General features: G+C 38.2%; 1 protein-coding gene across 1 annotated transcript in view; it reads left to right on the top strand.

Annotated features, from left to right (window-relative positions):
• LOC140242805 (quinone oxidoreductase-like protein 1) overlaps positions 1-21,508 on the top strand; it is a 51,096-nt gene extending 29,588 nt beyond the window's left edge. Inside the window, exons 7-10 of the mRNA XM_072322561.1 lie at positions 730-878; positions 1,994-2,099; positions 2,670-2,715; positions 21,308-21,508. Of these exons, the coding sequence (XP_072178662.1) occupies positions 730-878; positions 1,994-2,099; positions 2,670-2,715; positions 21,308-21,407 (401 nt within the window). The 3' untranslated portion in view covers positions 21,408-21,508. The remainder of the gene's footprint in view (positions 1-729; positions 879-1,993; positions 2,100-2,669; positions 2,716-21,307) is intronic.
• The last annotated feature ends 3,298 nt before the right edge of the window (positions 21,509-24,806 follow it).

Below are 24,806 nucleotides of genomic sequence, written 5' to 3'. Positions count from 1 at the left end.
CATCAAATAAACTTTTAATTCCTCTTAAAATGGTATGCTCTGTACTATATCACAAGTGTTTTCTTGGTATCTCGCAAAAAGTTAAAAGCCCAATTCTCATCTCCACCAATACTGTACTATCCCTTTAACTCTTTATGTGCCACATTCACTTGTCCGACTCAATCAACGGCGTGCTAAGGTCGCATATTAATTTGCTGAAATGCACAAGCCCGCACAAACCGATCTATAAATTGCCAAATGTTCCAGTACATTGAACACGTTTCCAAAGATTCTGTTCCTGTCAAATGTAGCTTGCATTTTATGTGGTAGTGGACCATCGAGCGGTGTTCCCTATTTGGGATTTAATTTTAGTTCTGTCACTGTTTTGTGTGCAAAAGTAATGCCTCTACAATAATGTAGCTACTGGTCATTTGAAAGAAAAACAGTCATAGATAATTTGTCACACAATTAACATCAAAGAAAAGCTTGGCATTTCCTCTACAACTGTGCTATTACATGTCCAGGGTAACAAAAATCTATAAGTTACATAGATTTGGAAAAACAGAATGTTTTCCCAAAGCTTGACTATGCTGCTGTGTCAGAATAATGTGACAATGCAGGGGGTTTACACCAAGGCACATATCAAGAGCTAAGCACAGCTAATGTCATTGTCAAAATCCAGTCCCACAGTCCAATATTGCATCATACAAACTGTATGTCTTTGTACCTTCCTCGCTTCAAATCTCACAGTGACCATGTACCCTAACGAGGTGGAAGAGGCCGGTCAGTCTCCCAAAGGGGACAGCTCCCGGAGCAAGAGGTCACTACCTGAGAAACATGAGGTCATCTCAACCCTGGGTATCGGAGGTCGATGGGTGACCTCACAGAGGAACCTCCAGGTGTGTACACAATGTACTTTTTTTTTCCCAACAGGATGCAACTATGCATACTGTAAAATACAATATTTTCGCAGCCTGAAATTTTCGCGAACTGGAGCAGACGGCCTTTTTCGCAGCATAAAATTTTTGTGAATTGCTGCTGGCATTCGATGCATATAGTGTAGACAAGAACTTTTGAGTACATTGTAATTTCGGGAATCTTGGCTCTCGCGAAATTCGCATAATCAAAATGCACGCAAACATTCCTCATTTTACAGTATTGTGACAGTTGTTATCATTGTTATTATTTCTGTCATTATCATAATCATCTTTATTACAATTGTTACTTCTACTAGAACTGTCACTACTGCTATTACCACCACTACTACTGCTACTTCCACTATTACTACTACATAACTACTACTACATGTACTACTGCTACTCCTACTGCTACTACTGCTACTACCACTATTACTACTACTACTACTACTACTACTACTACTACTACTACTACTATTGCTACTGCTACTGCTACTGCTACTACTCCTACTACTAGTACTACTGCTACTACTCCTACTACTAGTACTACTGCTACTACTACTACTACTTCTACTACTACTACTTCTACTTTTATCGTTGCCACTTAATCATCATCATCATTATCATCATTATTATTGTCAACTTCATCAACACTGCTATTATCATCACTATTATTTAGCTGATTCTGGGCCATCCTAGGCACAACTGAACCCTTTGCCAAGAGCATAAATAAGCGTCCACTGCACGTGCAGGCCAATATTTGATTGGAATGGCACATTTGACATTTCAAACAGTATAAATTCTTACTGTAAAACATGATATATTCGCGGCATGAATTTTTCGTGAATTGGAGCCGACGGCCTTTTTTTGCAGCGTGAAATTTTCGCAAACTGCCACTGGCATTCAGTGCATATAGTGTAGATAAGAACTTTCGCATGCATTTTAATTTCGCAAATCGTGGTGCTCGCGAAATTTGCGAAATAAAAATTCACGCGAACATTCCTCGTTTTACAGTATGTTGCAATGACATTTTCCCATTGCACTTGATTGTGTAACATATCTTCTTTTTTTATTATTTTCTGTCCTGACTACTAAAGCTGGATCCCCCAGACTCGCGCCTCCTACAGCTGAAAGGAGCCAGTGTCTGCTTTCTCAACGATGCCACCTGGACCCTGGCTTCTCACAAGCAAGGAAAATATCTTCGTATCCTCTTTGATGATACACAGACTTATTCCCTCCAGCCATTCCCCCCCCCAATACTTTCCCCACTCCTTCCCCCTACTCCCCCACTTATGCCACACCCCTGAATACACCTACCATATCCACAGTGATAGACCCCAGGATGCTGCTATAAGTATAACAGTTGTTTCCATTGGGTCCATTTTTTTTTTATATGACATTCTATTTAACACTAGACTATACTGGACACCCGGCCTCAAAAGAATGAATGGCCATGGGCCACATCAAATGTTTCTTCCTTTTCTGAGTACAGTATTTCACTCAAGTTTTCTTAGCTGTATATGTATTTGTCCAATTTTTCGTAAGTACCAATATTTAGAATAACTATTTTCTGTTTTACTTCTGTAGGTCTAATATCTTTTGCAGGCAGTTCCAATTTGTCAAGTCTTTTTTTCTTTTGTTAATATGTTATATTTCTCCTGGTAGCTGTCATTAATATTCACGTCGCAATCAGAAATCCTGCAAGAGAGATGGAAATGCTCGATTGATCAGAAGTTTGCTATGTTTCTTTCCTGACCTGTAGCCATATATCAGATATATTAAGGGATATCATGCAAAAGTTGGAGAAAGGAACACTCCGGTAAGTAAATGTTTTGTATTGTGTCTATCTCTATCTCTTTTCTCCATCTGTTCCCTTTTGATGTTGATGTGTGACTAGTTTTGATGTTGCTATGGCAATGATGATGATGTTGAAGTTGAGAGGATGATGCTGGTGTGTGGGACAGGGAGGAGTAATATGGTGGCCCCTTCAGTTGATGGATGTAGGTGTTGGTTGCTGTTGATGATGGCTGTGACAGGAATGGCAGTTCATTCAGTAAATTTTTGAAGGTAGTGGAAATATAATGCATTTATGATTATAAAGCTACTATTCGAATTGATGTGGCATCTTTGTGATGATAGGTGTTGAAGATCACAGTTATGATGATGATGCTGGTGATAATGATGGTGGTGGTGATGGTGGTGATGGTGATGGTGGTGTGATGGTGGTGGTGGTGATAGTGATGGTGATGGTGGTGGTGGTGGTGTTGAGGGTGACAGCGATGGCGATGGTGGTGGTGATGGTGAGGGTGATAGTGATGGTGATGGTGGCAGTGGTGATGACAGTGATGATAACAGCGATGGTGATGGTGGTGGTGGTGATAGTAATGGTGATGGTGGTGGTGGTGGTGTTGAGGGTGACAGCGATGGCGATGGTGGTGGTGATGGTGAGGGTGATAGTGATGGTGATGGTGGTAGTGGTGATGGTGATGACAGTGATGATAACAGCAATGGTGATGGTGGTGATAGTAATGGTGATGATGGTGGTGGTGGTGTTGAGGGTGACAGCAATGGCGATGGTGGTGGTGATGGTGAGGGTGATAGTGATGGTGGTAGTGGTGATGGTGATGACAGTGATGATAACAGCAGTGGTGATGGTGGTGGTGGTGGTGTTGAGGGTGACAGCGATGGTGATGGTGGTGGTGATGGTGAGGGTGATATGGTGATAGTGGTGGTGGTGGTGGTGGTGGTGGTGATGATGATGGTAGTGGTGATGATAGTGGTGTTGATGACGATGACGATGGTGGTGGTGGTGGCAGTGGCAGTGGTAATGGTGATGATTATAATGATAGATGATGAAGTTTATGGAGTTATGGTGGAAATGACACGGTAACATTTGGCTTTATGAAAATGATAACAGTAGAAGAGGTTGAGAGGGTTGATTCACTGAGGTGACTGGATAGTGTTTATGTCAAACTTGTTGGTAATGTTGACACTTTGAATTGATGATGCTATGTAGACCAATCACTGAACATTATCAAGGTTGATTCATTGAGGTGACTGGATAGTGTTGATGTCAAACTTGTTTGTAATGTTGACACGTTGAATTGATGATGCTATGTAGACCAATCACCGAACATTATTTCACAAATGAAGGATATAATGTTATATACAGTAGAACGTGAGGAGTGTGATTTGGCATACATGGCAAGGTCAGTACCTGTTGACTGTACTCATCTAGAGGTACAAGTTGTATGCACACATTGTAGTCTGTTTACCTGTGCAGAATGAGATAATAGAGTGTTTGTCTAGATGAGTTGCAAGGAATTTTATATAAATTTTTAAAGTGGAAGCCTCCCCCCCCCCCCCATAAAAATCTAGGGTATGCAAATATGGCGCTGAAGGTATTGTCTATGAGAAATTAGGTTTTCTACCGTTTTCTTTTGTAAGACCCAATAGTGTTGGCTTGAATTCAAGGATAGCATTATTAAATGCAAGAATGGCTTGAATGTCTGGGTTATTACAACATACCCTTCTGGTACTGTTGGTGGAAACCAATTGCAATGCAACCATCTTTTTTTTTTTTTTTTATTCTCTTCAAATAATTCTGTCTGTATAGTTCTGTTGTTATATTGCCTACAGAGAATTGCAAGTGAATTGCAAGCTTCCAGAGCAAGCATTATGCACTGATGTAGTTTCATTGTAGATTACCATTTAAAAGACTTCATGGAAGATGAAACACACCTGTGTGAAATCTTTGCCTTTGCTTTGCAAAACTGCCTGTACAGTGACGGGGCGATCGCATACATTAAACTGCACATTACTTGAATATGAGACCATTCTGAAGCCAATAATTTTCACAAACAATAGATATATAATGTACTCTTAAATGAATCCCACAAGGATTGGAACAATCATCCCCCAGCATTCCCACTGATTCCCACTGATCAGTTACTAGCCATCCCCTTTAAAGCGAGGATGGTTTGTTAGTTGATTGACTGCTTTGCATGTACATGAATTTGCGATTATTCGTTTTTTGATTTGTTTGGTTTTTTTTTCAGGGGGAAAGGAAATGCAGAAGGGGCTTGTATACCCTACTTGTTGGTATTTTGTGTGTTTGTTGTTGGTGCTACTACTACTGTTATTTAAACCCACTGTGTGTTCAAGGGACTTCAGACAGTGTATACAAGTGTATGGTTTTTCTGTGTGAATCAAAGTACATAAAGAGTTTAAGTACATTGTAGTTTGTTTTTTGATCCTTACGTGAAAAGGTTTCTTCTCTTTTTTTTTTTTGCCCCTCTTTGTTGTTGTTGTAGTTGTTGTTGTTGTCATTGTTGTTGTTACTGACACTTTACTGTAGCTTTAATCAAGTATGTCCTCTTCTAGTCACACACCTGTAAATAAAGATACCTTTCCATAGACCCACGTGTAAAGATAACCAACAAAAAATTATATGAAATATGAGTAAAAGATTCGGTGTGTTTCATGTTCCATATCTATGTAGACCACCTTATTCACCTCGGTCAGGAAATTTATTAAATTGGATTGTTTCTGCATAAACCATGCTCAGAGGACCTTGAAGAAAGACTACAGTTATACCACAAAAAAAAAAAAAAAAAAAATCATGTGTTTTCTGAAGCTACTTCAAATCAAAAATAGTTTCCCTGAATATAAACGAAAGCAAGTCCATCACTTAAATGAGGCATAATTTGTAGAGGAGTTCCCTCTCATTAACCATATCTTATTAGTTCTATGCAGACTTGTATTGCTTATTTTCTGTAATATTTTCCAGATCCGTATCTTAATACTGTTAGTTTGAAAAGAAAAAAAAAAGTAATGGGACTTGGGCTGGTCCACTTACAGGATGGTGCAGTAACTTTTGTGAGCAACACTAGAAACTTGAACAGTGCCCTCTACTGATAAGAGAGAATAAAGCATAATAGAACTAATGGCATGAATCATAAATGGTCATTCTTTACTAGCCAGTGGTCAGTTGTTTTCATGGTCAAAGAGCTTAGCCCAACAGTGTTCAGGAAACTGCCTTGCAGTACACATACGCAGCTTCAGAACTAGTCTATGTCAGTTTTCCAGTGTGATGCTTGCACCCTAGGAAATCCTGCCACATTGTATATTAAATATACAAGAGGAAAACAATAGGAAAGCAATATAGGAGAACAGCAAATTTTGCAGTTTTCCTTAATTGCATGGAGTTGCCCAATGGCTTCTCACTGGTAACGAAAAGAATCCCTTAAAAATAATCTGTGTGTCCTTTCCCCATGTGAGTGTTATTTTGCAAATGCATAATGCATGTGAGAAAAACAATATTTACACTTGAAAGGAGACTAGTCCGTTTTGTCTTGGTGTTGTTGCTTAGTGGTAACTAGTCTTTGTCAAAGGTGCAATCTGTTACAAGTTACAGAAATAAAAGTGGTCCAGTTCATTTAGCTCGATCATAAAAAGGCATACAGTATGAAACACCATGATAGTTGTGGGGCACATCTTTCTGCCTTGTATTGTTCTTTACTGCTTTGTCAAAGTACACTTTTCCTGTAGAGCTAGCCAATGACTCTGCTCACCAGTCTGAAGCGGATTTGTACAGATGGGGCCAAATTCACGAAGGTGGTACAAATGAAACCATGGTTTAAACCATGGACAAAAACCATGGAGTGCCAAGTGTCGCATGGAATATCTGTTACAAAATCAGTCATTTCGTCGATGAAATGATTATTTTGTAACGAAATGACAACATTTTTTAACTAAATGAACATTTTGTCAACGAAATGACCAATTTCGTAACGAAGTATTTCGTGTGACGCTTGGCTCTCCATGGTTTTTGTCCATGGTTTAAACCATGGTTTCATTTGTACCACCTTTGTGAATTCGGGCCATAGTGTCTTTCTCCACGAACATGCGGGAAAAATAATGATACTATTTGTCCATTTTTTCTTTAACAAACAAGAGTAGCACACAAAGAGTGTCAAGTTGTCTCACCAGGACACCCTAACGACGATCCTGCAGAATGCAGCAGGGTGAATCACGTACAAGTATGATTCTCCTTTTACACCTTCTGTGCTGAATACTGTATTACCATATATTTAGCGAGTGTGTATTTTCACGGATCGGGAATTCCCAAGGATTTCGCAAGTGGTTAAAGTCGCAATCATGGAGTACAGTACTGTACAGAGAAATGCATTACATGTGTGTGTTACATTCATATCGGGATCAAAGTCATTATTTTTGTGTGTACGCGTGTATTTAATTTCACGAATAGCACCTGACTCGCAAAATTCGCAAAAAACATAAAAACCTCACGAAATATTCGGCATATGCAGTATTTCACAGTGTTTTGTCTTTTTTATTTTCAAGACTTTGCATGAGGCGACAGATATTCGCAAAATTTATGAACTCACAAAATTACTGCCTTCCTTACTGCAACTACATTGTGCATCATATCCAAGGTGGGGAATGGTTTATTTTCATCTTTGAAATGGATAATATTTTTTTTTCTCTCTCTCATCCATCCAATGTGGCTAATTATGTGCATGCATGTACTTGCATGCACCATCATGGAAGTGCATAAGAGGCCCGGTTGTACTCCGACTATTTTGCACCCATGATTGAGTGAAATTGGATTTCAAAAAAATAAAAAGCCTCCAAAGCCATGACTGACCAAATTTAATTGGAGAAATACCCTTAGGAAAACATGATTCAAGATCCAAACTAGTCTTTTCTTTGTCTGAAACACCTCCAATACTATCATTTGTCTTTTTTTCTCTCTTTTTTTCTGACAATAGTGCCAGACAGATTTCTGGGAACGTACCTGGGAATCCAAAAGTTATTCTATATTGATATGTTTGATGCCTTAAAGAGAGAAAGAGAAAAAAAAAAGAAACATTATTAAAGGGGGATGCCATTGTAGAGAAATATCTGATATGCATTGATTTCTTCGGGCGAACCACAAATGTCATTGTGTTCACTCCATCAACCAGTATGTTAATGTCAAAAGTCAAGATAACTATTTCACTGGTACTGTGTGAGAGCCCAGACTTTGGTGGTTAAGGTGTGCAAAAAACAGATACAGGAAGAAGATTTAATGAACAAGGTGAGAAGTTCATCTGTTTTCATATCATACATCATGACACTTTTATGTTATTGCAAGCTGGAGAGCAATTTTGTGTTTACTTATTTCTGGCATGATTTTTGTGAGAATGGAAATGTCGAGACTGATTTTGTTGTTTTCCAGTAATTTCCCACTCCAATCGCATGCTAAAGGTAATACAAACTGTTGAAAAAATAGAAGAAGCATACATTCTCTTCTTTTTTTTGGGGGGGGGGGAGGGCAGGGGAGAGACCCCAATGTAGTTAACCAGGGATGATTCATGATGAGCTGATCTATCACCTGATCTACTCCCACTTTGTCTTATAGCCATTTAGTCTCAACCCGCATGGTCTAATCCCATTGACCATTTAGTCCAATTGCCACTTGGCCTCATCACCAGTTGGTCTACTTCCAGATGGGCTATGTATGTCCATTTCATCTAATAGCCACAGTTTATCAGACAAAATGGGGAAAAATCCAAGGAGTCAACATTGCAATTAGACCATCTGGTCATTAGACGAATGATTAGCCAAACTGGACATTAGACGCAAGTGAGGATTAGACCAAATGGGCATTAGACGAAATTGATGGTAGACCAAATGAGTTTAACCGTAGTGGTGTTAGACAAACTGGGAAGTAGACCATCTGATATTAGACCAAGTGGAATTAACCCATGATGAGACTCAAACAATGTTTTATATGATGCCAGTCTTGGAAAGAGACTAGGAGTTGCCATCCGTTACTATTTTTTAAAAAAAGTGTGTATCTTTAAAGTAATTTTCTTGCTCAGCCAGGGAAGGTATAAGTTTTTTGTTTGTTTTTCTTTTTTAATTCTGCAAAATCAAGACATGTAACTACTGGAACATATAGGCCTAGCAAAAATATTTGTGTGCTTTTAATTTTGTGCTGGTTTCTAGTTTCATAAAATGCGCAAAAATTTAAACACTGCAAAAAATTTCATTTTTACAGTATGGCTAACCTTCCTGTGCCAGGGATTTTGAATAGTATTGGTTGAGGTGAACAGTTTTGAAATGGCTGAGATATCCAACAAAGTTAAAGAAAGCAATCCTTAAAATGTTGGGTTCCACGTTTTATTAGGATTGCTTTGTTTTGGATATCTTGGCTATTTCAAAACCAGTTTTCGTCAAATAAATGTCGAATTTCACTCAAAACTAAATGCTCTTTCATATTTCATAAAAGGTTTCTCATTACCTCAAAACAATTGTCATCAAAAAAGTCCTATCCCAACCGATACTATACCATCCCTTTGACCAGGAAAAAACAAGAAAAATATTTGGAACACTGTCTTTGGGTTCACCATTACCAGTGCTACCTCGACAGACTGGCAACAGCTGACTATGATGATATCTCGACAGTGATGGTGATATATCCCATTCTCCTTACCTTGAACAGGGCCTGCTGCGTTTACTTGGTTTGATGGAAAATATCGATCAGATTATATGATACATCTTTTGATTCAATCATCTCTGAGTCAGCCAAAAAATGATTCATTTTTTATATTTTTTAACCTGTGGAGGATTTTTGTTTGTTTTGTTTCTTTATGTTTCCTCTCCAGGGTAACTGGTCGTAACTGGATGATGACATTTCACAGAAATGTAAAATTCCTAATAGAGAAAGTGGGGGGGGGGGGGTATTCTAATCCATCTTTAGACACAGGGTAAGACATGAGGTCAAAGCGACCTAGATTTAGGCAGATTACGACTTCATAATTTTTGCGAAAAAGCGCTAAACAATGATGGAGTACTCTTGCAAGGCTTGATCTGAATGCAAGTGGAATGTGCATTTGTAGAAAAATGAGGCAGGATATAGGCGTAATACATATATATGTATATATATATACATACATACATATATAATGACATTATTCAAAGGGCCAGTCATGAAATAGGCCCTGTAGTGTGAGTCAAAAAAAAAAAATTCTGTAAGGTCCATTTTCTTTGGGATTTTTCTTTTCACGATTTGGGTCAGGCCGGTCAGTTGGTAAGTGATTTATGGTCAACTTGTGGTCAAGTCTTTGCCGGTTACAGCACTGCTGACATCTAGGGGGGGAAAAAATAATCTGTATCATTTTAGCATCTCCTGCATGCCTGTCAATTCATGAGTTGGTGGTGTATTTATTGTGAGGAGAGATCTTAGGCACTGCTGCTACAGTGCTCTAGTTTTGTTAGTGCAAGGAGGTACTAGGCGAGCTCGCCTAGTACCTCCTTGGTTAGTGTTACTTTGCTCCAGGCACTTTGCCTATTCATATGCCCAAAATTAATGATTTTTAAACAGTGATTTTTGCAACATGATGCAAAAACAACTGATTTCTGCATGTGAACAATAAGATAATATCACTGACTACAGTGCACGTCCATTATTCGGAACACAGTTATAACAAAATTTCGGATGCAACAAAATAAAATTCATGGCCCAAAATTATCAGCTAGATATGTTTATACTCGTTATTAGTTTGAATATAACAGAATTTCAACATAACAAAAGAAAACTGCCAGTCCCGGACTTTGTTATAATGGAAGTTGCCTGTATCATAATCTGCATCAGATTTCATAAATCAATCCAATGTTTCACTCTATAATTCTGTATCGCGAGAAGGCCTCGTCGTGAGGCTTCTTGAATTTTTTTGTTCAAGTCTCTTGCAACTTTTGAGACCAAATTTGCAACGTCCCATTTTTGTAATGGCATGTCATCCCAAAACGGGCACAATTTTGTGATTTTGTGTACATTTCCTAAGGAAATCAGTGCTCTGTCATGAAAGTCATAGAAACCTGATTATTTTTACAGTCAAAGGAACTGTGCAGTACTGGTTGAGGTGGGGATTCATGTTTTGAACATTCCTAAGTGAGATAATGAGAAACCTCTTATGAAATATGAAAGAGCATGTAATTTTAAGAAGGATTCATCGCTTATTTGATGAAAATCGGTTTTCAAATGGCTGAGATATCCAAAAAAGTGATAATAATAAAAAGCGACAGGCCACGCCTTTCAGGATCTCTTTGTTTCACCTTGTTTTTGGATATCTCAGCCATTTCAAAACCGATTTTCATCAAATAAACTTTTGATACCCCTTAGAATTGCATGCTCTTTGACATCTCATAGAGTGGTTTCTGAATATCTTGCAAAACTTTAAAAGCTAAATCCTCACCTTGACCAGAACTGTACACACCCTTTAATCACTTTCATTGACAATTTCCAATTAAAAAAGTAAAGAAAAAAACAAAAGTAAAAAAACCGTGAAATACATAAGAAATTCCAAAAACAATAAAATACATGTTGAAATGACTTTTGGAAGGTTTTATGACATACAATTATTGAATATGCTATAACAGATACAAGTGTATGTACAAACCAAAACGTAGACTCTCAATGCTCTCAATGGGGGGGGGGGGGAGGGGCGGAAGGGGCGGAATCTGCCCCCCTCCGGTTTTAGCATAGCCAAAAAAGTGATTATGGTTAAAGGGTGTGTACAGTTCTGGTTGAGGTGAGGATTTAGCTTTTAAGGTTTTGTCAGATATTCAGAAACTACTCTGGCCGCGTTCATGCGGATTTCGTAGCCAGAATCACAAACATGAATCATGATTCAAAACGGCGTTTCAAATCACGGTCTCAGCGGAAGAGCGTTCATGCGGGCTTTCGCAACGCTGATTCTGGCTCAGCTCATCCCTTGTCATTGCGCAGCGCACTGCGCAGTTTGACCTTGTCTCTGCAACTCGAACCAGACCTCCTTATTCCAACTGTACAGGCCTTTACATTTTTATTTCGGTGAATACTTTGCGATAAGCTGTGGCATTCAGGCTCTCCCCACAGATCGAGGAACAGATCAAGGAATAATCCTAATTCTTCGTCTCTCCAATTGTTTCCCTTGGTAGCGAGCACTGCAGCCATTACTTTTATCAACTCAATCGGAGAGTAATTACATGTATTATTATATTAAACAGTTAATGTTAGATACTAGCATAGAATCGGTGTATGGCGTTGATGTAAACAAACAAGTGCAAGTATTGTACCAAAACACACGATTCGTAAGACGTACACAAGCGCGCGAACAGAACTAGAAGCTAGCTGTTGGATACCCCATGAGACACCATGCGCACAGCGCAGAATGACGTCATAGAATCATGATTGAAATCACGATTGCGTTCATGCGGTTTCTGCGATCGTGATTCTGGCAGAATCATGATTCAAAACGCCCTTTTTTCCGTGTTTCAGATCGGCGTTTTGAAACGCGTTTAAATGGAAAAATCGCATGAACGCAATGCAACTAAACACGTTTAGGGTAGGATTTCACGGAGCACGCGAACGATTTGCGAAGGACGCGAATGACAAAATCCAACATTCGGAAAAGTTTTTCTCCGAATGTTTTCCGACAATGAAGCCGAAAACTATTCTTGCGCAATTTGTGCGAAGTTTCCATGACGTATGTGCGAATGTCGTGTGTATCATTGCTAAAGTACAGCATGACACGTACACGAAGAACACGCGACGGAAATGCGAACAACGAAAACTTTTCAATAATCATGGGAGAAAATGGAGGAGAGGTGGAAGCTGCGTCTTGAGTTGAATTTTTTTTCTTTCCTCTATTTCTCCTTTCTTGTTCTCTCATTTTTCTATCGTGTGCTTGCCTACATTTTTTTTTTCCTAGGACCTATCTCCACTAGTAAAGCATTTGATTTTTTTTCAGTTCCTCCAACACATAGTCTCTATAATTCAAATGAAATTTTGCATACTTTAGATTAACATTAAGTGTATTCTGCAATTTTTTTTTGTATATCAAACATTTCTTTCTCTTTGTTAGTCTTTAATTTCTTTTGTTACTGTAGTTTTTAATAATTGTTTGATGTTTAGATGTATGCTAAGATTTTTATTTGTAGAAAACGTATAGGTCATACATCCCCCAGACGTGCGATAAACGTTCGCGAGAATGTCTCAAAAGGTACGCGAACAGTTTGCGATTACGTCGTAAAATGATCGGAAAAACTTTGCAGATTTCGCGTAACATACGCGAGACATTCTCCAAAGTTTCGGAGTCTGTTTGGGGTTTCACGAACATTTTGCGAACATTGCGCGTGTTTTGCGAAGGTCTTGCGCATATGACGAGGCTTTAAAGACACTTTTGAGAACAATTCACGAGCAAATCACGACCAAGTGTGCGGAAAAGGTTCGCAAAAAATTTCAAACTTTTTTGAAATTCTGACCGAAGTAAAAACGACATTTGCGAACAATTGACGAGGCTTCCGAACCCTCACGTTCGTTTGGCGATCTTTTGCAGACTAAAATACGAATGCTGGATTTTGCCATTCGCGTCCTTCGCAAATCGTTCGCGTGCTCCGTGAAATCCCACCCTTAGCGACTAAACGTGTTTAGAAACGCAATTCTAGTTTCGCATGAACGCAGCCTCTATGAGATGCCAAAGAGCATGCGATTCTAAGGGGTATCAAAAGTTTATTTGATAAAAATCGGTTTGGAAATGGCTGAGATATCCAAAAACAAGGTGAAACAAAGAGATCCTAATAAAAGGCGTGGCCTGTCCCCTTTTATCATTATCACTTTTTGGGATACTTCATCCATTTGAAAACCAATTTTTATCAAATAAATGTTGAATCCTTCTTAAAATTACATGCTCTTTCATATTTCATAAGAGGTTTCTCATTATCTCACTTAGGAATGTTCAAAACATTAATCCCCACCCCAACCAGTACTATACAGTCTCTTTAAGGCATGCACAGTAGTTTGGATTGCAAAATACTTTCCTTCATGTTTCCTGCATGATTTTACTTACCTCCGCCAAGGAAGAAGGTTATGTTTTCATCGGCATTGGTTTGTTTGTTGGTTGCTTTTGTTTGTTTGTGTGCAAAATAACTCAAAAGTTGTAAATGCATTTCGATGAAACCTACAGGAGAGATGAGCATGACACAAGTAACAAATGATTGAATTTTGGTAGTGGTCCAGGAATTTTTATGGATTTTATGAAGGATTTTCAATATTTTGGCAGGTAGGGTCAATGAACTTGGGAGCTCAAGCTGCACATTTTTTGAGGTTTGCATATATGTGCACTAAAGTGTGTGCTCTAGTTTCTGCTAGGGCGAGACATGCTGAGCAGCTGGAAGTTGATGACGTAACAAAAGGCTTCTATATTGGGAAATCAGGCAGTTTTTCAGCATGCATACGTACGAGTCAGTGGAAATCACTGATCTCTATGGAAGAACAAGATCAGTGGTGGAAATGAGCTGCTTGGCGGAGGTCTGCGCTCACAGAGTGCTTCTCGAGTTTATTTTTGTTTTATTTGTTGGCCATGAGTAAACAGGGGCAAACAAAAGAGTTTTTCACTTTGCAGTTGAAAAACCAGTGTCTCATGTGTGCGAATGTCCCTTTTTATAACAAATATTTTTGGCACTGGTCAGGTGTATTGGAAGTTCTGTGCCAGCTGTACTCTGTGTCACCCCAGGTACAGTACAACGCAAGAGTAAAATCATCACCTTCGCCAAGGGAGGAGGTTATGTTTTCGTTACCGTTGGTTTGTTTGTTCGTTAGTTTGTCCGTGTGCAAAATAACTCAAAAAGTAGTCAACGGATTAAGATGAAACTTGCAGGAAAGGTTGAAAATGACACAAGTAACAAATGATTAACTTTTGGTAGTGATCCGAGAATTTGGGGGGAATTTATGAAGGATTTTTGATATTTTGGCAGGTAGGGTCAGTGAACTTGGGAGTTCAGGCTGCATGTATTTGAGGTTTGCATGCGCGCACTAAAGTGCATGCTCTAGTTTCTGCTAGGGCAAGATGCGCCACGCAGCTGAGGGTTTATGGCGTATTAAGGGCTTCTATATTGGGAAATTGGGCGATTTTTCAGCACACAATGCTGTAAGTAAGTACGTATGGGTGGAAATCACTGATATCTCTTTGGAAGAACAAGATCAGTGGTGGAAATGAGCTGAATGCTTGGCAGAGGTCTGCGCTCTCAGAGTGCTTTTCTAGTTGCTTTATGTTACAGAGAGTTCTATTTAGGTCAAAATTTCTAAAGAAGAATGTGAAAAATGTATCATTTTCATTGACTGGGAACTGGTAGGAGATGGTGTCAGTAATGGTTTGATCACATCTTAATGTGATCAAAATATTCTCAATAAGATTAAAGGCACTGTTGTCCAACTGCCTTTCTGTTCAGGATGTGGTTTTCTAACTAGATCACTTTAATCTGGTATTTTAAATCCTGGAACTGTTTTCATATGCTGATATGTTTCCCATTGTCCTGGCTATGGGAGAAACAGCAATGTCTTGGGCTTTGGGGGTCACAGCAAATTCATTAGGTGGGGAGTGGCATGCTTTCCTTGAAATTGTTTTATTTGCTGCATTCCAGGTATGTGAGAATAATTGCATAGGTTTGTCAGGGCTTTTGTTCATGATTACTGTATACATGTGTGGGTGTGCGTTTAGGCCCTACGTGTTGCGCTTTCATAGTATTGCTTGTAGAAATGTTTTCCAGTATTTTTTTTTTTTTTAGTTTATTATTTATCAAATGGCCAAAGTGTGTGGAGTTGGGGAGGGGAATATGATTATTACAGTTATGAAAATCAGCAATATCCAAATGCTAAGATTGACTCTGGCTGCGTTCATCTAACTCGGGAGAGAGAATCATGTTTCAAAATGTATTTCGAATGGCATTTACAAATGAGCATCCTCTTTTGTTGTCTGAAAGACCCCTTCCTGATTTGAATTGGTGGAGTCTTAGGTTTAATGGTTACGCTGGGTTCCCACTGCCGTGTGATCATGGGGATCGTATCAGATCTTACCAGATCTTGAGGTCAGTCGTGGCAATCGCTTTGATCATAGACAATTTTCATCTTAACTTAACTTAACGAGTTCGAGCAGGGGACTATGAAACGGGCTCCGTACGTGTGTGTGTCCATGTGTCCATCCGTCCGTCCGTCCGTCTGTGTGTGCATCCGTGTGTGATCAAAATGTTCAATTTGCTACTTCTCTGTCATTTATGAGCCAATTTTGATTCTGTTTGCTTTATATGATAGCACTACATGGGAGCTTTGAAACTTCTACACAGAATTTCAGTTGTGACCTTTGACCTTGACCTTTGATCTATATTGTACATTTTGCTTCAAAATGCTACTCCTTCGCCATTTCTAACCCGATTTCGATTCCGTTTGCTTTATGTGATGGCACTAGATGAGGCTTCAAAACTTCTACACAGAATTTTGACCTTTGACTTCTTTGACCTTTGACCTTGATTTTTTACCTATATTGTACATTGGCTACAAAATGCTACTCCTTCGCCATTTCTAACCCGATTTCCATTCAGTTTGCTTTATGTGATGGCACTAGGTGAGGGCTTCAAAACTGCTACACAGAATTGTGACCTTTGACTTTTGACCTTGATTTTTTTACCTATTTTGTACATTGGCTACAAAATGCTACTCCTTCGCCATTTCTAACCCGATTTTGATTCCGTTTGCTTTATGTGATGGCACTAGGTGAGGGCTTCAAAACTGCTACACAGAATTTTGACCTTTGACTTCTTTTACCTTTGACCTTGATTTTTGTCCTGTATTGTACATTTTGCTACAAAATGCTACCCCTTCGCCATTTCTAACCCGATTTCGATTCCGTTTGCTTTATGTGATGGCACTAGGTGAGGGCTTCAAAACTGCTACACAGAATTTTGACCTTTGACCTTGATTTTTGACCTGTATTGTACATTTTGCTACAAAATGCTACCCCTTCGCCATTTCTAACCCGATTTCGATTCTGTTTGCTTTATGTGATGGTACTAGGTGAGGGCTTCAAAACTTTTACACAGAATTTTGACCTTTGACTTCTTTGACCTTTGACCTTGATTTTTGACCTGTATTGTACATTGGCTACAAAATGCTACTTCCGGCGGGGACATATATTACGCACCACGTAATTTCTACTTTTCCTTGTGGAATGTGTGACAGTGGGAAACCCAGTGTTATATGGGAAGCTACAAGAGATTCAACAGGTTGTCGGCTTTGAATGAGTGCAAAGCTGTGATCAGTGCTACTCCTTGCTTGATTTTCAGAGGAAAGAAGGATTGAAATTCTGTGCAACAACTTGTTTTGTCTTTACAATACCCTGGTTATGTTCATATCCCAAGCAGCTTTTCTTCTTCTTTTTCTCTCTCTCTCTCATGTTACAGTTTATTCCTCTTTCTGCTTTTCTTGTTCTTGTTCTTCTTCTTTATCTTCTCATTTTCCAGCTTATTTTAAAGTAGTACTGTTGTGAATTCATCATGGTCACATTTTCATCAGAGTATGTATGAGATGTGATGATAAATCATTTGATATTGAAAGAGTACAAATGTGACCTAACTTTCTCGTCGAAAAGTTGCAGCTATAATTCCTGCAGTCATTTGTAAGATGAGATGTGTGAAATGTCAAAGCCTATGGTGGGATTCAAGGGGGGAGGAACTTTAACCTGAAACTAAACTAGCAAGAAGCAAAGATCAGTGTGATGTTGTTTTTGTCTTTTAATTATCACTGAATGTAGTAGGCATCTGCAAATTGTTTTGAAAAAGGAACTGAAATCTTGCAAGTTTATCTTGTTGATCCTATATGCTATTTTCTTACCAAGAACTAATGTGTTGATCCTAATAGTCATTTTGAAGTACTGTTATGTTGACTCAATTTCAAGACCTGGGTATGCAGCTAGATTACTGCCTCAAAAGAATACTTATTACATAATAGGCCTATATGATTAAATAGACCTAGATGTATTTCAGCTTCATAACATTTTTGTATTATACCAGGTGAATTTTGTAAACGGTGTTGGGGAGGGGGAGAAAGATCCAAGAGGTGTGGAAAACATGAGATCAAAGGTTAACCAATAATGATAATAATGACGATGATGATAATGATAATAATGATGATAATAATAATAATAATAATAATAGTAATAATAATAATGATAATAATAATAATAATAATTTTTACCATGCTTACTACAGAGTTTCTAAGCACCTTACATATACCATGGAGCTACCATAAATTGTACCAATGCTACAGAGGCTCTTAACTACATTTTGCTTCTCTTTTTTTTTTTTTGGGGGGGGTCTAAAACAGACCCCTCTCTCTCTCTCTCTCTCTCTCTCTACTGGAGCTGCCAGAATTAATTGCAGTTCCAATTACTATGGGGCTACTGCTCTAATTTTGACCATGGAGCAGAAGAAATGTTCTCTCCTCTTCCCCCCCCCCCCCATCACCCATCTCTCCTCTCTCCCTTTTTGCCTTTTCCCATTCCCTCCCCACCCCCCCCCCCCCCCTCCTAGGTTTCATTCTTTCCTTCCCTGTCTTTGCTTGTCGTCAAGGTTGAGGCAATTACCCAGCCGAAAAGTTTCATTCAGTGACAATGCCTGTGGATAATTGAATACCGGTCTCTGGCAGACCTGGGATATTTTGCTTCCCTTGGCTTTCGATGAAAGATCTGGTTGTTGAGAGTAAATGGATTTTGTTTTTTCTCTTCTTTTTTTTTTTCTGGGGCCTGGTGAGAACAATGTCATAAGGTTACTGGATTATGGTGATACAGTTTTGTTTTCTTTTGTTCTGGTCATGTGGATGACAGCCACCTAGATTTTTTCTCTCTACTACATATATATAGATTTTTTTTTTCTCTCTCTCTCTCTTAAGGGTGGTGCAGCAGTCATAACGATCAACGTGTCCCCAGTCATCAAACTGTACACGTGCCCCTTATGTGACAGCTTTGTAGGAAACAGAATATCATGCAATGGTATACTACTCCCAAGAGTCTGCAGCATTGTTTGTCTGTTTTTTGTTTTTTTTTTTCTTCTTCTTTCTTCTGTGATGGGGAACGGGGTAGGGTTGAGGGGGTAGGGGCAGGTATTTAGGTGGAGGGGAAAATAAAAAGGAGGAATTTTATGTGAGGTGAACAACACGGGGGCCTGTGATATGTGCTCTATAATCAGTTAAAACTCGGCACAATGCTATTGTACTTTTTAGTGCAAAATGCAGTCATGTGGGAATGCAAAGCCATTTATCTGTAGTACAGATGAATGAAACAAGAGAAGTTGGCTGGCATTTGCATGCGTGCATGTCCCACGCCCTACACTGCCCCTGAATTTTGTATACTCAGTACCCATCCTTCGGTAATAGTTATTGAATGATGAAATTCAATTCAATTATTGATTTGTTTGTTACCTGGCTGCTCAAAGTCAGTGAAGGCAACCACAGCAGCCACGGCTTTTTTAAAGGGATGGTATAGTTTTGGTTCAGGTCGGAGGGATTCAGATTTTTCCTCTTTGCGATATAATTAGAAACCTGCAGAAAACTTTCATCAGTTGGGGAGATCATACAATAGGAGATTTAGGCTTCTACCAACCTTTACTGACTTGCTGGCTAGCTTTCATCCACTCCTGTAGACTTCTTCTCCAGGTGCAATCACTTGGCCTGAAGAAGTCCACAGGAGTGGATTAAAGCCAGCCAGCAAGTCAGTAAGAATTAGAAACCTCTTCTGAAGTATTATGAAAGAGCATTCAATTCTAAGATGAATTCACAATTTATTTGATGAAAATCGGTTTCAAAATGGCTGAGATCTCAAAAAACAAAGTAAGAGGTTAAGTGGTCCTAATAAAAGGTGGGTCCCACCTTTTATTACGACCTCTTTGTTTTTGGATATCTCGACCATTTCAAACCAATATTCATCAAATAAACTTTGAATTCCTTTTGGAATTGAATGCTCAAGATTTAATATTTCCCAAAAGGTTCCTCATTATCCCACAAAAAAAGTTTGAAACCTGAAGCCCCATCTCCACCAAAACTATATCATCCTTTTAAAATCCTTTCTCCTCCCACTTATTACGCTCAGCCACAGATATCACTGCAATGCAGCTGCCTTTAGCAGTTGAACATGTAGACGATGAGCCCAGATTCTGTTAACAGTAGTCATGAATGGACAAAGCAGCTTTTGCTTGCAAATTTTGTTTCTATAGAAACCTGTGAATGTTCATATTTTATCCATTACATGCTAGACTGGTTTTTATGAATACCAAATATGAGTGGTGTGCAGAAGCTCAAGGGCTTCATTCACAATTGTCTGGTAGAATTGACTTTTTTAAATTTTGACTGTGCTTTCCTCACAGAATATGTTCTGCAGAAAGTAGAACATAATGCCTGATTTCAAGTGATGAGCCTTCCATGAAAATTGAGTCATCTTCCATAATTTCTTTCTTTTTTTTCATTTCAATTTTTGGTTTTCAAATTCAAAGTCACAATTCTTAGCTTATATGTTTACAGGTATTTCATTTCTTTGCTGTCTGTAAATATCGAGGGTATTATGGCATTTGCAAAAAAAAAAAAAAAAAAGCCACATATGTAAAGATAAGAACTGAGAGTTATGCACCGCAATTATCAATGCACATGTAAGTTGAAAAAACCACAACAACAAAAACACTATCCAACTCTAGCTATGGCCAGGGCTATTATGGTAACTGAAGGTGCATGGGATAATTACTTGTAAGAATGGAGGTACACTGGAGCATCAATGGTGAGAGTAAAGGTGCACAGGATCATTGATAATCATGGGTTGTAAAACTGAATGTGCACAGGAGCATTGATTGTAGGAATGATGGTGCACAGGAGCATTGATGGTAACAGTGAAGGTGCATGTGATCATTGATTGTAACAGTGAAGGTGCATAGGTTCATTTATTGTAACAAAGAATGTGCACAGGAGCATTGATTGTAAGAATGAAGATGCACAGGAACATTGATGGTGAGAGTGGGGATGCACAGGAGCAGTGATTGTAAGAGTGAAGGCGTAAAGCAGCATTCATTGTGAGAGTTAAGTTGCACAGGGTCATTGATTGCAAGAGTGAAGGTGCACAGGATCATTGACGGTGAGAGTGAAGGTGCACAGGACCACTGATGGTAACAATGAAGGTGCACACTAAGAGTGAAGGCGCAAAGCAGCATTCGTTGTGAGAGTTAAGTTGCACAGGGTCATTGATTGCAAGAGTGAAGGTGCACAGGATCATTGACGGTGAGAGTGAAGGTGCACAGGACCACTGATGGTAACAATGAAGGTGCACAGGTCGTTTATTGCAACAATGAAGGTGCACAGAGCAGTGATTGTGTCTGTGTGTGTGTGTGTGTGAGTATTTGCACATGTATGTTTCTGCATGTGCATGCATGTGTGTGAGGGTTTTTTTTTTTTGTGTGTGTGTGTGTGTTGAAACATCCACCGTTGCTAAGACCATTTTCACATAGTGCACCTTTCTCTTTTTTTTTTCTGCACTTTTCATCTGTTCCATGTCCAGGCCACCTGAAACACACTCTCTCAAATTGGATGAAGTTAGCACCAAGTTAAAAAATCTACTCTCATCACCAGGGTACAAGAAGATCGTCATGGAGATGTGAGAACTTCAATGGAGTCAATGGAGGTGCCTTCACATTGCCATCTTTTCTATGATGATCACATAGCTGTGGCAGGCTGGATATTGCTGCAGTACATCATATTAAACACCCCTTGGAAAACTCTTTCAATGATGAGACCAGTGCATTGATACATATGTACATATACTGGAATATATTATATACACGTAACATGTGTATATTATATCAGGGCTAACATTAGCAATGTCCTGGTGATCTGGGCCACTAGAAATTGATGTCAGGCCACCAACCTTTCAAAAATTTCAGCTTTAGGTTTTATATCAAAGTTTCATTATAGCATAGCAGAAATGTCTGTAGAGATATGTAGATGATAATTTTGGGACCTGGATTTCTATTTCATTTTAACAAGATTTTTGTTATATAACCTTGTTCATTATAACAGGAGTGCATTGTAGATATGCATAGAGATTATATCACATGTCTTATGTTTAAATATTATGCATTCCATTACGTGGGAGATACATGTATCCACACTTCTCTCTATCAGTAACTTAAATATCTTTGTTATTCAATACAATGTCAATAATGCAGTCTAGTGTCTCCTTGTTTGGACGGTTTTAGCTTAAACTTGTGGGAAAATAAACAGCTTCTCCATTGAGCACATTCGTTAGAATGTGGGCAGTTTACAGAATTTCACTGTTGTCCAAGTGCATTATATATATTCAGATCAATGAAAATATTATGGTTTTCAAAGGTAAAATAGCATAACACATTGACTAGATTGACTTTTTTTTTTTTTTTTTTTTGGTGACGCAGGTAGTCAAAGCACAAGTTTCAGTATCAAATTGTAGGGAAAAAGAAAACAAAAAATAGCTTTCTAGTTGAACATACAGTGTATTCATCAAAACGAGGGTTGTTTACAGTACCTTCACAGTTGTCCTGTGGGATTTCACCAACCCCACAAATAAATTCCTATTCAAATTAACTTGCTCTCGAACTGGAGAGGTATTCAAATAAGATTTAAATCAGCTCCTTACAGAATATATATATATATATATATATATATATATATATATATATAGATGTAGATCAATGAAAATATAATTCTCTTCTCCTTGCTGGACAGATGGTCCAATATACTCTGACAAAATCCATGTTTTTATTATGCTACAAAGTGTAGCAGCACTTTTGGGCAATAGAAATCAAACCATTTGCCTCCAACTTATTGTAATCCCTATGGGTTTGCCTCATGGGACATGCAAGTTTAGGAAGGAAGAGGTTAGATTTGCCAAGAATATCACTTCGTTATGACTGCAAGTAAATCAATTTATCACCTTTAATTTGTGAGTGTTTGGTCCATTTCTGTGATGATTATTTCTCTTGGTAAAATGCTGACATGGTAAACAAGCTGTGAAGTGTCTAAACTTTTCTCTCTCTATTTTGTTTTGTTTTGTTTTTTGTTTTTGGTTTTGTTTGGTTTTTTTTTTTTTTTTTTGGGGGGGGGGGGGACAAAAAAAGACTTTTGAGAGGGATTGCCAGAGATCGTACATCACATTTATGTCTCTATTGCATTCATATGATTTAACTCCTCCAAAGAAATTTTTGTGATGCTCCAGTCTCCACCATGAAAGAAATTACCATATATTATTCCATCTTAATAGGAAAGAAGGCAAATTGTTTGCAGCTGAGAGCAATTCTTCCTTTTAAAACAACTGTCGTTGCCTACACATGCATATTTTAAGGCAGAAAATGCAGTGAAAAAAAAAATAATTACCCCGGCAATTTTTTGTGTAAATATAGACTTTTTAGGTAAACAAGCTCGCAAGCATAATCAAGTTATCCGAACATATGAAGTAAGAAAGTCCTATTTTTGGCCAGCTGAGTTTGTTGCCGTCCCATTTCTTCTTCTTTCTTATTCTTAAATCAGCTGGTTTTCAAATCCCTTGCAGTTACATCAAAAAACCCACATGCCAGTATTTATGGAAAATGAATCCCACTGGCATTAGCATTGATTCACCCTCCCCAAGTACCTCCTACGTGTGAAATAACTCTGCCTGAAATTCGCCCATCATGAGTTATTTATCATGGTCTGAGCAAGAAAAATAATTGCAAATGTCAGTGGAGTGGCAAGTCCATAGTGATGTGTCTCTGTCTCTATCTTTTTGTGTAGATATTGTAAAGAAAAAAAAATAAATATCGATGTGTGTAACATTTTTATTGATCTAACATTTTATAGAGAAAACAGGTACAAAATGAGATTATTATTGCAAATGATTTCGAATGTTTCATTGGGTTTTAACCCTATGGAGTTCTGGGTCATAGTAAAAGGAAAGAAGATGAGTTGAAGAGCCTTGTTATTTCTTTATTTGTTTCAAAATGTATGCAGTATTTTATAAAGATTTCATTCTGCATCTCTGCACACTGTATACTCTGAAGTAGCTGGTGCTGCGAACAGTATGTGAAATTGTGAAGTTATGTTTGAAAATGGTTGCCATTATTAATTCTCATGAATAAATGCATACATATCTTTAAAAAGATATTCATCGAAGTGTTGTCTGTGTATCGTACGCACATTCTTGGAGAGGAATATTGTCAGTATATAGTCAATATGTTTTATGTTTTGAGGTGGTAATTGTAATTGTCGATTCTAACCAGATAAACAACATTCAGCAAACTTAGGCCCTACCCATAATATTTCTTTGTTCCTAGCTGCATGGTATTTGGTATTCAGCTACAAAGCTTCCTTGAGTGATAAAAGAGCAAGAATGAAGGGGAAAAGATTAAGAAAAGAACAAAAGGAACAAAATATAGGAGCAACTTATTCCACAAATGATAGACATAATATGGAAAAAATAAATCAATTATAGTATACATAAACACTTGCTTACGTTGCAATCATTGTTTTGGGTATAATCATATAAAAGTACATGAATAATGTTACACAACATGAAACACTGCATACGTTGCAGTCATTGTTCTGGGTATAATCGTATAGAAAAATACATGAATATGTTACACAACATGAAACACTGCATACGTTGCAGTCATTGTTCTGGGTATAATCATATAAAAGTACATGAATATGTTACACAACCTGAAACACTGCATACGTTTCAATCATTGTCCTGGGTATATTCATATTTAAATACACGAGTATGTTACACAATATGAAACACTTCCTACGTTACAATCATTGTTTTGGGTATAATCATATAAAAATACATCAATATGTTACACAACATGAAACACTGCATACGTTTCAATCATTGTTCTGGGTATATTCATATTAAAATACACGAGTATGTATAAACAATATGAAACACTTCATACGTTACAATCATTGTTTTGGGTATAATCATGTAAAAATACATGAGTATGTTACATAACATGAAACACTGCATAAGTTGCAATCATTGTTTTTGG

The sequence above is a fragment of the Diadema setosum genome, chromosome 19 (assembly GCF_964275005.1).
Source record: "Diadema setosum chromosome 19, eeDiaSeto1, whole genome shotgun sequence".
Classification (NCBI taxonomy): domain Eukaryota; kingdom Metazoa; phylum Echinodermata; class Echinoidea; order Diadematoida; family Diadematidae; genus Diadema; species Diadema setosum.
The sequence above is the reverse complement of the archived record's forward strand: the minus strand, read 5'-3'. Positions and strand labels throughout refer to the sequence as shown.